Source organism: Fulmarus glacialis, unplaced genomic scaffold (assembly GCF_000690835.1).
Source record: "Fulmarus glacialis isolate BGI_N327 unplaced genomic scaffold, ASM69083v1 scaffold30049, whole genome shotgun sequence".
NCBI lineage: Eukaryota > Metazoa > Chordata > Aves > Procellariiformes > Procellariidae > Fulmarus > Fulmarus glacialis.
The window spans coordinates 1,601-14,161 of record NW_009233060.1 but is presented as its reverse complement, the minus strand read 5'-3'; the positions used below and the strand labels follow the sequence as shown (position 1 = coordinate 14,161).

At 44.7% G+C, this 12,561-nt stretch overlaps 1 protein-coding gene across 1 annotated transcript in view; it reads right to left on the bottom strand.

Annotated features, from left to right (window-relative positions):
* Positions 1-10,402, bottom strand: part of PIGQ (phosphatidylinositol glycan anchor biosynthesis, class Q) — a 28,444-nt gene extending 18,042 nt beyond the window's left edge. The window contains exons 1-5 of the mRNA XM_009585183.1: positions 9,783-10,402; positions 8,899-8,913; positions 6,202-6,230; positions 4,383-4,524; positions 3,067-3,187 (exon numbers count right to left, since the gene is read on the bottom strand). Of these exons, the coding sequence (XP_009583478.1) occupies positions 3,067-3,187; positions 4,383-4,524; positions 6,202-6,230; positions 8,899-8,913; positions 9,783-10,402 (927 nt within the window). The remainder of the gene's footprint in view (positions 1-3,066; positions 3,188-4,382; positions 4,525-6,201; positions 6,231-8,898; positions 8,914-9,782) is intronic.
* Positions 10,403-12,561: the final 2,159 nt, after the last annotated feature.

Genomic DNA, 12,561 nt, shown 5'->3' with positions numbered 1-12,561 from the left:
GAGAACATGGTTTATAAGCAGTTCTTTTTAAACAGACAAATGTAGCACTTTGAATTGGATATTTTTGAAAGAAGGCTGTCTTGTGCAAGGCAAAAAACAAGGACAACCATTGGGAAGCCTGGTGGCAGCGAGAGGAAGGAGGAGGGTAGGAGTTGTGAGGGCACCTACAGAGAGAAGATTATTCACATTTTCCATTCTTGCATTTGAAAGCCTGTTCCAAAAATCAGTCCTTCGTATTGCATACAGCTACACGCCAGTTACTCCCTAGGTGTCTCTGAATCACATCTGCCTCATTTACTGACAAAAGCAACTTGTTATTACAGTCAGCACAGCGCAGCTCATCAAGCTGTGAAAGTGGGAGCTGCAGTCAATGATGTCTTGTGCATCATCAACAATTGCTAGCTAAGTGCTGATTTGAGAACCATTATATCAGGGGATGACAAATGATGGCTAGGGAACACGGCTTGATCCTCACGTCAGCAGGCTTGTGACCCTGGCAGTTGTTGAGAGCCAAAATAACCTACCTGTATCTGCTTCCTTCCACAGAGAGATGTTTGCTAGGAAAAAAACACGAGCACTGCATCCAGCCCCCACACAGCTATGATTTTGTCAATATTAAAATCAATCAATCAATCCAATAAGGTTATACGTTATATAAGGTTAGTTTGTCAATACTAAAATCAATCAAATCAATAAAGTTAAAATAAGGTTATGTATATAACCTTATAATATATAGTAATCTTATACTAGTAATTACGATATATAAAATGTTCTATTTACTAACAGATACAGAGATGTAAGGTCAATGCCATCATCAGATCTGGGGGACATATCAAAAGCAGAACAGCAAGGAGCACTAGGGAAGGAAAAGTAACTCATTCTGCACATGGGAAAGTTTGCGTTACTGAACTTGGCAACACATAAGCACTTGAGAAAAGCCCAAGTGGTGGGAATAATGCGTACCAGATGGACACTCAGCAGCAAAGAGGAAACCTACTGCTGAATGGCTAAGGGGAGATTTTGCTGTCACACTGGAGAAGAAGTGGTGCTGGCTTGCACACCAAACGCTGAAGTCATTGGTATATTTTGGGATCACTTAGATCTGCATTTTTTAAGGCCTGCACATAACGCATATAAATCAATGTACACTGAAGGCTGTAAAAGGACTCCAAATGATTTTATGTCTACAATCTAATACACTTGAAAGAAGAAAGTAAGGCTGGAAAGTAAGAAGAGTTGTAAGTGGCCTGAATTGATAAGGTTGGAGATACTGCAGAGAAGAAAGGCACCAACTGACTGCAAGGCCGCCCACACAAGGAGGAGTAGTTCTTCGTGATACCAAGGTAATGAAGGCTGCACACGTAGGAGACATGGCTAAAATAACTGACGCTATGATGCATAAGTTGAGTGACAGATGAAATAAATTACTGAAAGAGGAACGAATGAGCAACTCTCACAAGCAAACCTATCCAGGACAGGTGCTAGGATCAGATACACCTTGAGCACGGAGAGCGTCCATCTGCCAAAGACACTGGGCAGATGGAACCCTGCCTGGAGCCACCTGTGCAAACAGGAACGCAGCCAAAAGCCACTTCCTTGCAGACTTGTTAAGAAATCAGATTTCTGAGAGCTGGACACTTACAGTAATCCCATAGGGAGAGCTCTAGAGAACTTAAACTTCTCCAGCTGAATATCTGTAAGGGAAAAGACTTAGGAATAAGACTTAGAAAAATATTTTTAGTGTATAGCTCAAATACATGAGCAAGTGTATTGCAAGAACTGTGGTCCTTTCTACCCCACCACTGCTGCTGAATAGTGTCTGCAGCAATCCTTAAAAGATGCAATCCTTAAAAGTTTGGCTATGAAAGATTAAAAAAAAATAGCAATAATAATGATCCATAAGTGTACACACTTTCTGAAAGCACAGCATGTACAAGAATGACCAGAGACCTATAGCTTGTAACAATTAAAAGGTTAGACACAGACCAAGAAGATCATCATCAAGGGAAACGTGAGCTCTTCCCAAGAAAGACAGGATAAGTAGGAAAAATAAATTGCTGCTGGAATTCTCTAACCAGAATAAAATTCTTCCCAACCAAGCAGGTGGAGAAAGAGCAAAGAGAGGACGTTCTCCAGCTGCTAGAAAGAAACCATTGGAAAGATCCACCTTCTCTCCCAAAAATGAAAGGAAAGTGGGCAGAGAAAGGATTAGGCTGTGCAGCTGCATGACCATGCTCAACATTGGCTGCACATATATTCCCAAGCTCTTAAAATGAAGCTAACTTCAGATTAGTGGTCTGGTCTCCAGCCTCTGAAGTACATGTTCCTTACTGCCACTAAACAGATATATTGGAGTACTGCACCTAAAATGAGCCACCAGAAAAGCAGGATGGTATGAGTCATACTTGTTCTTCATGAATTTATGCTGATGCCAAGGGATCTTAGTGGGCAAGAGGAGTTATGTTTGAGAAAAATCACAGGACACAGCAAGTTTTCCTAATTTACCATCTGTATACCAGAGCTCTTAGACAGGATTTCAGGTGCTTGTATCCTGACTAGCTAACGCCTTTGGATTTCCCCATGAAATTCCTCTTCACAAGCACAGCTGCACTGCTTATCAAGTTTGACTTTTCAGTAGTTTATCAGATTCAACCCAGGTTACAGCTTTTTTTTTTTCCCCCAAACACCCTATATAGCAACAACTTGAGGACACCTCCTGTCGACTCCAGAATAAAAGTATTCTGGCTTGATAATCACTCAACCTGCAGCTGCAGAGCTCTGTCCAAGCCATAATTGTTACTTTAGGAGCTGGAACAGCCCTTCGGTAAACATCTAATTACTATTCACTGCACACGCAAAGCAGAGCTGTGTTCCTTTTGAGCAGCCCCAGCAGGCTTGACTTGAAGATTTCACTGTTCTTGAGGAGACATAATTTGCATGGCCTCAGACAGGACTCACTCTGAAATCCTTGTGCGTAAGGCATCGCCTCCTTACAACTACCCCAGGCATCAAGAGCTGGTCAGTACCCACAGCAGGTGAAGGAGGAACAGCTCTGGCCAGACTTACATCAGCCACGGGGATCAGAGTGTCAGCAAGGTGACCAATTCGGTTCTTTCTGTACAGCCAGGACATTAGCAGTATCCCCAGAGCCACATCAATCAGCAGAGAGACAAAGATGTTGGCTTTCCTGCATGCAGGACAAAGAGAAACAGCGTTAGAGCAAAAGGAAGGACAGTGTTTAATGTTTCAATGACAATTGTCGGCTTCACTTACATAGCATCTTTCATGTCCCAGGGACACCAGGACAATTTACTGAAGAGACACGGTGTAGAGGTCTTTCGACTTTCACTGGTGGGCTGCTACTTCTGTGGCCAGCCACGCAGCCACACGGAGCCTGCCACACCACAAAACCCTTTCTTAGTATGGGGAGCGAAGAGTGGGATTGAAGCTACAAAGAGGAATGTTAGACAAAGTGTGTATACATATACTCAGGGGGGATTTACCAATACTAAGGGCACCAGCACTTGGGAGTATCCACATTGAGATCAGATGGCTTTCCAAGAGGTGTACTTCAGTTGAACCACTAGTCAATGTAATAAATAGTGTTTCTGGGTACATAAACATACCCAGAAGGGCTGCTGAACTGCCCCCTCACTGCTAGAGTTTCTGAATGAAATTCCATGACGTGAGTTATTTGGGAAATCAGATTAAACAATCACAGTTACTTTTGGCCTTGAAATCTGCTAATCTATTTTAAGCATTCCCTGGGAGTCTATTACTGCAGGATCAGAGAACCACACAGAACAAGACTCGCTGTGTAATGGCCGTAGGGCATTCAATATCTGTCTCAGATCTCTGCCTCTCCCTGTTTCACTCACTGTGCTGCATGTTTGCTTTTTCTGTTACACTGACTTTGTTACTGCTGTTGGAGTCTCTGGTCTCCAGTTACTGCAAGAAAGATTCCCCGAAAAAGTGGGTGAAAGAGGGGAGCATTTAAACCTTTCTGCTCTTATGGAAAGTGCCACTGAATACTGATTGCAGTTTTTGGTTAACAGGAGCATATGTGGAAGCAATGAGCTTGTGGGAGTACTGATAGCAAAGCACTACACACATGGGTGCAGTGCAAGCGTTCTGTGGGCAATATCCCGGTTGCCTTTCCCAGGCTAGGGAAAAAGGCATATATCTGACAAAAGGCATAATTGATATAAACAGAGGGCAGAGTAAAGATCTGCAAATTAGCAGGGAGTAGAGCAAGCAAGGCAAGATGACACGGTGCAGCGAGGACCCCGTAGTGCTGTGCGGGCACAGGATCCATGGTTCGGGTTCCCCAGAGGAGACAGGGCTAGAGCAAAGGTGTGCATGACTTTATGCGTACTCCATACCTCATTAGTTGAGTCTGGGTTTGAGCCTTCTTGTTGCTGCTGATGACCTGGAGGTGCTGCAGGCGATGCCCGAGCTGCTCACAAGTTGAGAGTTTGCTCCATAAGAAAGACAAAGGCCAAAACTTCAGCACCCTGCAGAAACACCAGGGGAATGTCCCCTTTTGCTTTTGCCATATAGCAGGCTGTCCAACGTACAAACTCCGTGCAAAACATTCAGTGTAAAGTTAAGGTTGTGCAACCAGAGATGGTGTCAACATATTATCATTAGAGAATATTAGATGTTAACTACTCTCTTAAAGGTTAACAGAATTAAGGCAGCCTTTCCAGATCAAGACATCTAAAACAGACAATCCAACCTCTCATTTCCATTCTGTAAAACCAAGTGCCTCGCTCTTCCAAGGAAGCCAGAACGCAATCCTGATTCCACCCTGTGCTTTGGGATACATCACTGGGACTGCACACTGCTGTAAGTCTCCAGGAGACTGGAGTCAAGGCAGTTGGGTGTACAGCGCAACAACACAACATGGTGCAACTGCTTCACAAACCCCAGTATCACTAATCACAAGTCTCTATCTAGTGTGAGCTTGGTATAACAAACAACTGTGTTCTCACTGCAGTTTCTGTCCCTTTTCCCCTCTTTTCTTTTTCTTCCACTTGATTCTTTTCTTCTTTTTTTCTTTATTACTTCCAAATTCCTTTCTCAGGGTGTTCATTTCTATCTTCTTTCCACTGCCTTGCCAAGGGTGACCAGCATTATATGTAGATAACACAACATTTAGCATTTAATTAGGTTTCAAAGTTAACTTCCACATTAGGCTTGTAGGGGAGGAAATATTCACATGGTTCTTTTTTTATGAGTCAGAAGAAAAGTACTAAGTGATGCTCAATTATTTTTGGGAGTTACTTTTATTACCACACAACCTATAAAGAAAGGAACGATGGTGATTTGTGTAGTCTAAAATGACACCACTAGATGCAGGCCAGTCAAAGAATGCACAGTAGTGGTACAGCAACACAAAGCACCACGTTTGTTATGGGGAATAAATTCTGACGTGGACATAATTTGGATCACTTCTTTCCTGTACACAATGGCTGTTTCACTATTTTCACGGTGTTTCACTGTTTCTTATTAAGGGTCCAGGAATCTATGTCCATTTTTAGTCACTTCCTTCACCTACTCTCTCTTACTGCTTTGGCGTGTTCCTTCAGTTTACATTCATTCCAAACCCTAAAATTATTCCTGGTATCCTGCTTCGCTTTTGAAATTGTACAGCTGTTTGGATCATTAGTGAGCATGGCCTGGAGACGGCCCTGCAAAGTGTGCATGCCTCCCCCAGATTTCATCTGGAGGACTTCAGCCTGTCAGCCAGCAGCAGAGTGCCTTCAGGACCAGCCAGGATAAAATCCAGGATGGGCAGACTGGGGCTCCGGCTGCTATTCATACATTTTACACAAATCGCAAGGGTATGGCTCGTTCAAAATCCTGCTCAGTTCACTGTGGTTGCTATCCCCTTCCTCCCCCCATGCTCCTGAGCCCTTCCAACCATCCTTTCCGTAAGGTTCGTCAGCTTAAAAAACAGTGTGCTGAAGTCCCCCCTTTTCCCTCCCCATTCAAATTTCAGACTCATTGGTTTTGAAACACACACAGTGTACTGTGAATCATTCTTCTTAATTTGAGGCCTCCGAGTTACGCAGCTCTTCGTTACAGCCTCCCACCTTAGAAACAAATGAATGCAACGCTCTTCAGCTGACTTGTCAGGGGGTGATATCTACAGTGGCGGAGGAGAGAGTGCCGTGCAGGGGAGGAAGACACGGGGGGTGACTGCACTGGCCACTGATCTCAAAGATCTGGGTTCGCAGATTCATCGAGGCACAAGTGCAGATGAGTTTTCTCTTCCAATTCTATCCTAGCCCAGTGGTTACAAATTCTGGTGTGGCCAACCTCTGCTAGAGCACAGAATTGCACTTGAAATGCAAAGAAGGGGGAAGGAGAAATGCTCTACCTGTGTGGTTATGTACAGACGGCTGGGGGTGAAAAATTACTGGTCAAACCAACAGCTGCCAGACCATCTCAGTTCAAGTAGCAAGCAACGGCTGTGGGGCCCTGTGCGGGACACTCCCGGGGCTGACAGTCTTCCCATTCTCCCCCAGCAACCTGTGTCTCTTACCATGCACTGCTGCTCCACAACTCCCCAAGCTAGAGGCAGCTAGATTGTGGGTCATCCACCGACCAGACACCCCTGGTCAAAGGAAAGGACAGGCTGCTGCTCTCTTCTGCCTGAGGAATGTCTTGCACAAGCGAGAATGATTTCCAAAGCAGCCTCATCCCCAGGAGCACCCCCCAATATGTGCACCCACTGCAGCCTGCAACGGGTAAAAGCATCTCCTTGATTGAACAGGATGGGCCCAAAAGACACATCAGAGGTCTGTGCTTGTCTGTTCTACGACCAACTCTCTTTTCTTTTCACTTAACATCAAGAGGACAACCTCTATTCCACTTACAAACTTTCTTTGGAAAGTAAATACATACACATACTTATTTAAATAAAAATACAAACATACTGCAAAGAGCTTAATATAATAGTTGCAAGATGTGCTACGGTAACTCTCATCTCTAGGAGTACTGAGGAAGAAAGCTAAAAATATTTCTTGTGTGGTCTCCTACCCCTATGCATATCAACTATGCACTGCCATAAATGCTCCCACTTGTTTACCACACAGTATATAGAATGATTTTCAGAAGTGCAATGAAAAACCAACCAAATTAAAAAAAAAAAAAACACCAAACAAAAAAAAAAACAGTGACGTTGTGTCATTGCATTATTTAAGCAGCAGAAGATCTTTGGGGTATTTCCAAATATAAGGAATTTTAGCAATAAATTAGTAAAGCCTGCATGAGTAAATCTTGATTTTCCAATTAAATATTTTTTCCAAGAGTGAGAGTGGATTTTTCAGATATCAGATGAAAAGCAATCTTTCCAAATCTGGATCGCATGCAAATGTTCAAGCTCCATTAACCAGAACCCCCAGCTGTCTTTTTGCTCTTTGCTAGAAACTGCAGGAACGGTGCCTCCCTTCTGGATGAGGAATCAGCGGTCATGGTGTTTATAAACGGACTTTTTTTAAAAGGAGCACACAGAGTTTATCGCCTCAATACTAAATCACCCTGATGTCCCCGACAGCACATAGAGACCTTGAGCGGTAATGGAAATCCTGCACACAAGTCCCTCTGAAAAGAGAATTGCAATGGCCACCCCTTAGCACAAGGTGGTGCTGAAGAAATGCCTTAATTTGAGATGTATAGGACTTGAGAGCGCTCGGTAAGCTTGGATAGATGTCAGCGCACACTTTCTGAGATTTCTAACGCTGCTGCCCTGCTTCCCCAGCACAAATACACAACAGTGGCATATCCAAAAAAGTCCCAAGCCTCCACAGCCTGAGAGGACATCACTGATATCTTTCTTTAGCTTTTCAAAGCTGACTATCTCTTAACATCACAAAAACCCGGGAAAAAAAAGAAGTCCTGTGACCAGAAGGAGCAAAAACCTGGTAGATCTCATTTTATGGGACGTCCTGTCCCAGCATGGGCAGGAGGGGGCTGGAAGGACACCTGCACGTGAGATCTTGAACCCTCCCTGTCTTGTGTATGTTGGCACAAAGGAGGCTGTACCACACATCACGTGCTAAACTGAACCAAATTACATTAAATGACTTAGAAGGTCAAACAGGACATTTGTTATAAAGCTAGGTGCTAATCTCTGTTCTCCAAGACTAATGTTTTAAAACACCCGTAAGATAAGTAAGTATAATGCTGATACTATGGGTGAATAAAACAAAGCAGAAAGAAACCTGTATCTACCTCCCAAGGTTAAGAACAAGTTCAACCCAGGTTTATGCACAGCAAGCCTCGCATTCTGCCTGCTGGTACGTACAGCTGGCTGCTAGCCTGGCTGCTGCTCTGGCTCAAAATGTCCGTACTGGGCTTAGGAAAAGCTGAAATCAGAACAGCTCCTGATAAGCTGGGTAGCAGCTATCTGTGCCCAAGCTGCCAGACTGAGCTTGAGCTTCCAAGTTATGCTTAAGACTGTGGCCTTCTGGAGACCTGCAAGGCTTGGGCTCAACCTGACTCTAAGCCTGGTCTGAGTCCTAGCACTGATCAAGGTGGGTAAGACTGACCTCAAAACCAAGTGCCTACGCAGAAGAGGATCATCCTGTTAGTTGGTAGTCACACACAGTCCACGGACAGCCAGAAAAAGGACCTTCAGAGCTGACTCCCAATCTTCTACCTAACCACAAAGTTCTGACTTAGTTACCACTAACAATCATTAATGCATAGTCAGTGTCTACAAGGCAGTCCCAGGAGCCAGTGGTCCCTGATTATATCAGGTTTGGGTTTGACCCTAGACCTCTTCCAATAGAGTAGCCCAAAACCAGTGTTCGCTTTGTGTACCAAAATGCGTAACCCAACTATTCAGAAAATCTTTGCATATGAAGAGTTTCGCTGTGATTTTCTTACGACAGTATCATACAACTGGAAACCTGTTAAAAAGACTCTGTTCCCCATACCCTTAGGCTGTACTTGAGAAGATTTATCCATGAATACAGTAGTAGCTGTTATCCGAATTTCATCGATCAAAATGTCCCCTTGCAGCTTGGAACCCGAACTCCACTCCCCTCTCTGGGCACAACCTCTCTAGGCAGGCTGACCAGATGTGTTATTAAGCTTTATACACAGAAGCTTCTCCGCCTGCGTCAAATCCGCTCAGAATTCCTCTTCAGTGCAAGCACTTGCCATGCATTACATTCAAAGCATCCTATTCAGTTTCATGGTTGTGACAACGGAATTTCACACGGATTCATGTAGACCAGCATTCCCTGTAACCTGCTATAAGGTCAAGGTTGCAGCACCACTGCCTATTAGAGAGATGATGGACTTAGACACACTATTTGCTGATGTTTCACAGCCGTGGAGGGATTCATAGCAAACAGGGAGTAGGGAGTGCCAGCTATCGAGCCGTTAAGGAGATTCTCATGTCATTCACGGAATGGCTGGAAATCCAATGTTTCAGCTGTGATGATGAAATTGAAGTGGGGCTGAGCTACCCCTGCTGCAAATGGGGAGGAGATCAGTGCCTCCCAGAAAACCTCCCAGCTCCTTGAAGAGCTCTACCATACTTGACGGAGCCTTTAGCCTTGTGTTTTCAATGGAGCTCCCCAAACTTCAACAGCAGTTCTGCGGCAGCCTGTTTCCAACAGAACGATTTTGTATCAACTGTATCTCTCACTGGGGCTGAGCAGGAACCCTGCAAATGCCTGTGAATTACATTTCCATGCAAAACGTAAGCTGGCCGATGTCGCATCACTTACCTGCTCCTGCAGCTGAATGTCAGCAGCACGCACGCAGGCACAGAGGCCTGCTTCATCAGCTCCACGATGATACTAGCTTCAACGCCATCCGACTGCCAGTGGGTCAGCTTGATGGGCCCATCATCGTATCTGTCCGTCATGAACAGTATCTTACTCTTCGCAACTGTGTCAAAGATGGCAGAGAGTTTTGAAGCATCGTCTGCCCTGTGGTCAGTGGAGGTAGCTGTGTCCAAAGGGGGATGTAGGTGGGAAAGCATGACTTTGCGCTGGTCATAGTATACCAAGATGATTTCTTCCTCCTTAGGGTTGTTAGAATGTTTCTGAAGGGTAGAACAGCTCCAGAATTTGCTGTCCCCCTCTTTGCTTATCTGAATCCACGGCTCATGGGAGAATATTGTCCCAAGGTCTTCCAAGAACTCACTCAGACTCTCTTCTTTCTCCTGTTTGCTGTTGCTCCACGAGCCGAGCACAGAAACACTGACTTTAGTCACCCGTTGGACTTCACTGAGATACTGCTTCACCTGGACAGGAATAAAAGGGAAATGGACCACAGCAAGGATAACAGCAGAGTTCTGTTCCGAGATCCAGCGGCCGATCAAAATGCCACTTTCTGCCAAGGAGCAGCATGACGGAAAGAAGACCTTAAGTACCATGGCAGCAATCCTGGAAGAATGGTACACCTGCCAATAAACACAGAAATAAAACTTGAGAATGGCGATTAAATGCAAGGAAAATTTGAGCTGACCAAAGTCTCTGGGGAGGATGATCAATCAAGTTTTAAAACACTAAGTCCAACCACTCGCATAACAACATTAGTGACAGCCAACAGATATACACACATCAGAGGTGTATCTAGGAGTTTCCTGATAATCTGCAGTCTTTGAAGTGAGGGGTGGTGAGCCAGAGTTTCTCAGCAAAGCCCTTCTCTGAGTCCTGGAACAGTCTTTCATGATGGTACACTGAAAAGCACAGCCCATCAGACCAGCCAAAATCAGGAATCCATCCAGTCTTGGATCTTGGATCTGACACTGGATGCACTTGAGCACTTCCCAGAGAAGGGACTACATCATAGCACACCGTGATGCCTCTGGGGAATATTTCCTCCTATTTCCGACAATCAAATACTGGTTTATGCTATAAAGCCAGATAATTTCAGAGCCTCCTTTGTCATCTAGGAACCCAGAGCTGTGCTCTGCAACAGACTCACTGAACAACCTTGGTCAGATCACTCACCTCCTCTTGTCTCACTCCCCTCATCTGGAAACAGAGACAATAATTTTGTCAAAAGGGACTATAATGATTAATGGATTGAAGTTTACGTAGTAGTTTTAATTCATTAGATACAAGATCCTAAAAAAGGAGAAGCATCTCTGCTTTATCAGTGTTCTTTATCTACAATATTTTTCTTCATGTCATTAAGAAAACATCTTAATGGCTTTGTAAGACTTTCACAAAAAGGAGCTTTGAAGCAGTTGACAGTGTCTCTTTAAATAAGGTGGAGGTTTCTAACAGAAATATAATTGCAGTAAGGAGGGCGCTGGCGCAGAACAGTCGGCATTCGGTGCCCGTTGTCCTTTCCCGTCCTTCAGTGCTTTGTTAGAGATGTGAAAACTCCGCAGGCCCCTGAGGCTGGCTCCTCTGCGAGGGACCCAGTCAATCGGAAAGAGGAACACAGAGTGTATTTATAACACGTAGAGAGGATGCGCAACGTGGAGGTCCCCGGTGGTTTTAGTTTTCTCTTTTTAAAACAAGACAACTGATCTAGTAAATCTCAGCACCTGGCAATTTGCTACAGCATGGGGGAGGCGATGGGGAAGCAGCAAAGGCAAGTGATTAACCTACTCCCAGCCCCACAGCCCTGCCAAGTACAGCAGTAGGAAATGTCTGCTCACCGATGAGTTGTCAGCCCCTCGAGGCAGCAAGGTGAAGTTTCCTTGGTGCACAGCTCGCTCCTCCGACGGGAAAAGCACCACAGTTGCTGCGTTTGCAAGGAGTAATGTTTTTTTTCCTGGGACTGAATTTTCCCTTTTACTCCAAAACTGCAAAGCGCACCCCAAGACTTCCCCTCAAACAGGCATAAGGGTGCTCATAAGGGTGCTCATGCTGGAAGCAGACAGCATTCGCAGGTGCTGAGGGCAGCGAACCCCGTCCCTCACTGCCTCACAGACCCTCCAGCCCATGGGGAGATTTGGAGGCCACAGAGGGACTTAGTCCTCTCTCTCCATGACCAGGGGGATAACCTTGGAGAAGTGGAGTCTGTCAGGAAGCAGGCTCTCAGAAGAACCTCAAATACTATGTCTTTTTCCAGAGGGTTGCAAGCCTCCAGCAGAAGGGGAAGGGAAGAGGAAAGATGTATCAAAGGAAGGGTAGAAAAATGGCAGAGGTGACACCCTGAGACTGTAAGGGTGCAAGACACCAGGCGTGGGAAAGACCAAAGACTTGCAGTACAACTGAAAAATGTCACCTTTCACCAGACAAAGTTTAATGACTATTAGACCCAAATGGACTGAAAAACAAAACATCCAAGCTTACTTTTAATTTCTATTGAAATAGCTAAGTCTTGGGTATTTTTTGGTGGGGTGTTTTTTGGAAGACCATGAAGGCAACAAAGAACACATATCCTATCTGAAAGAGTTGTTCCTGACACACATAGGAAACCTTGGTGAAAATCAGCTAACAGACATAACGAATTAGACTGGCCCTTAAAAAAGTTTGAAATAAACACCATCCCCTACACTTTGCTTTTCTTTTAGAAAGACTCTGTAGTTTGTCCAAGGATATTGGCCAAAACGGTCTCCCCTGCCCCACCTCT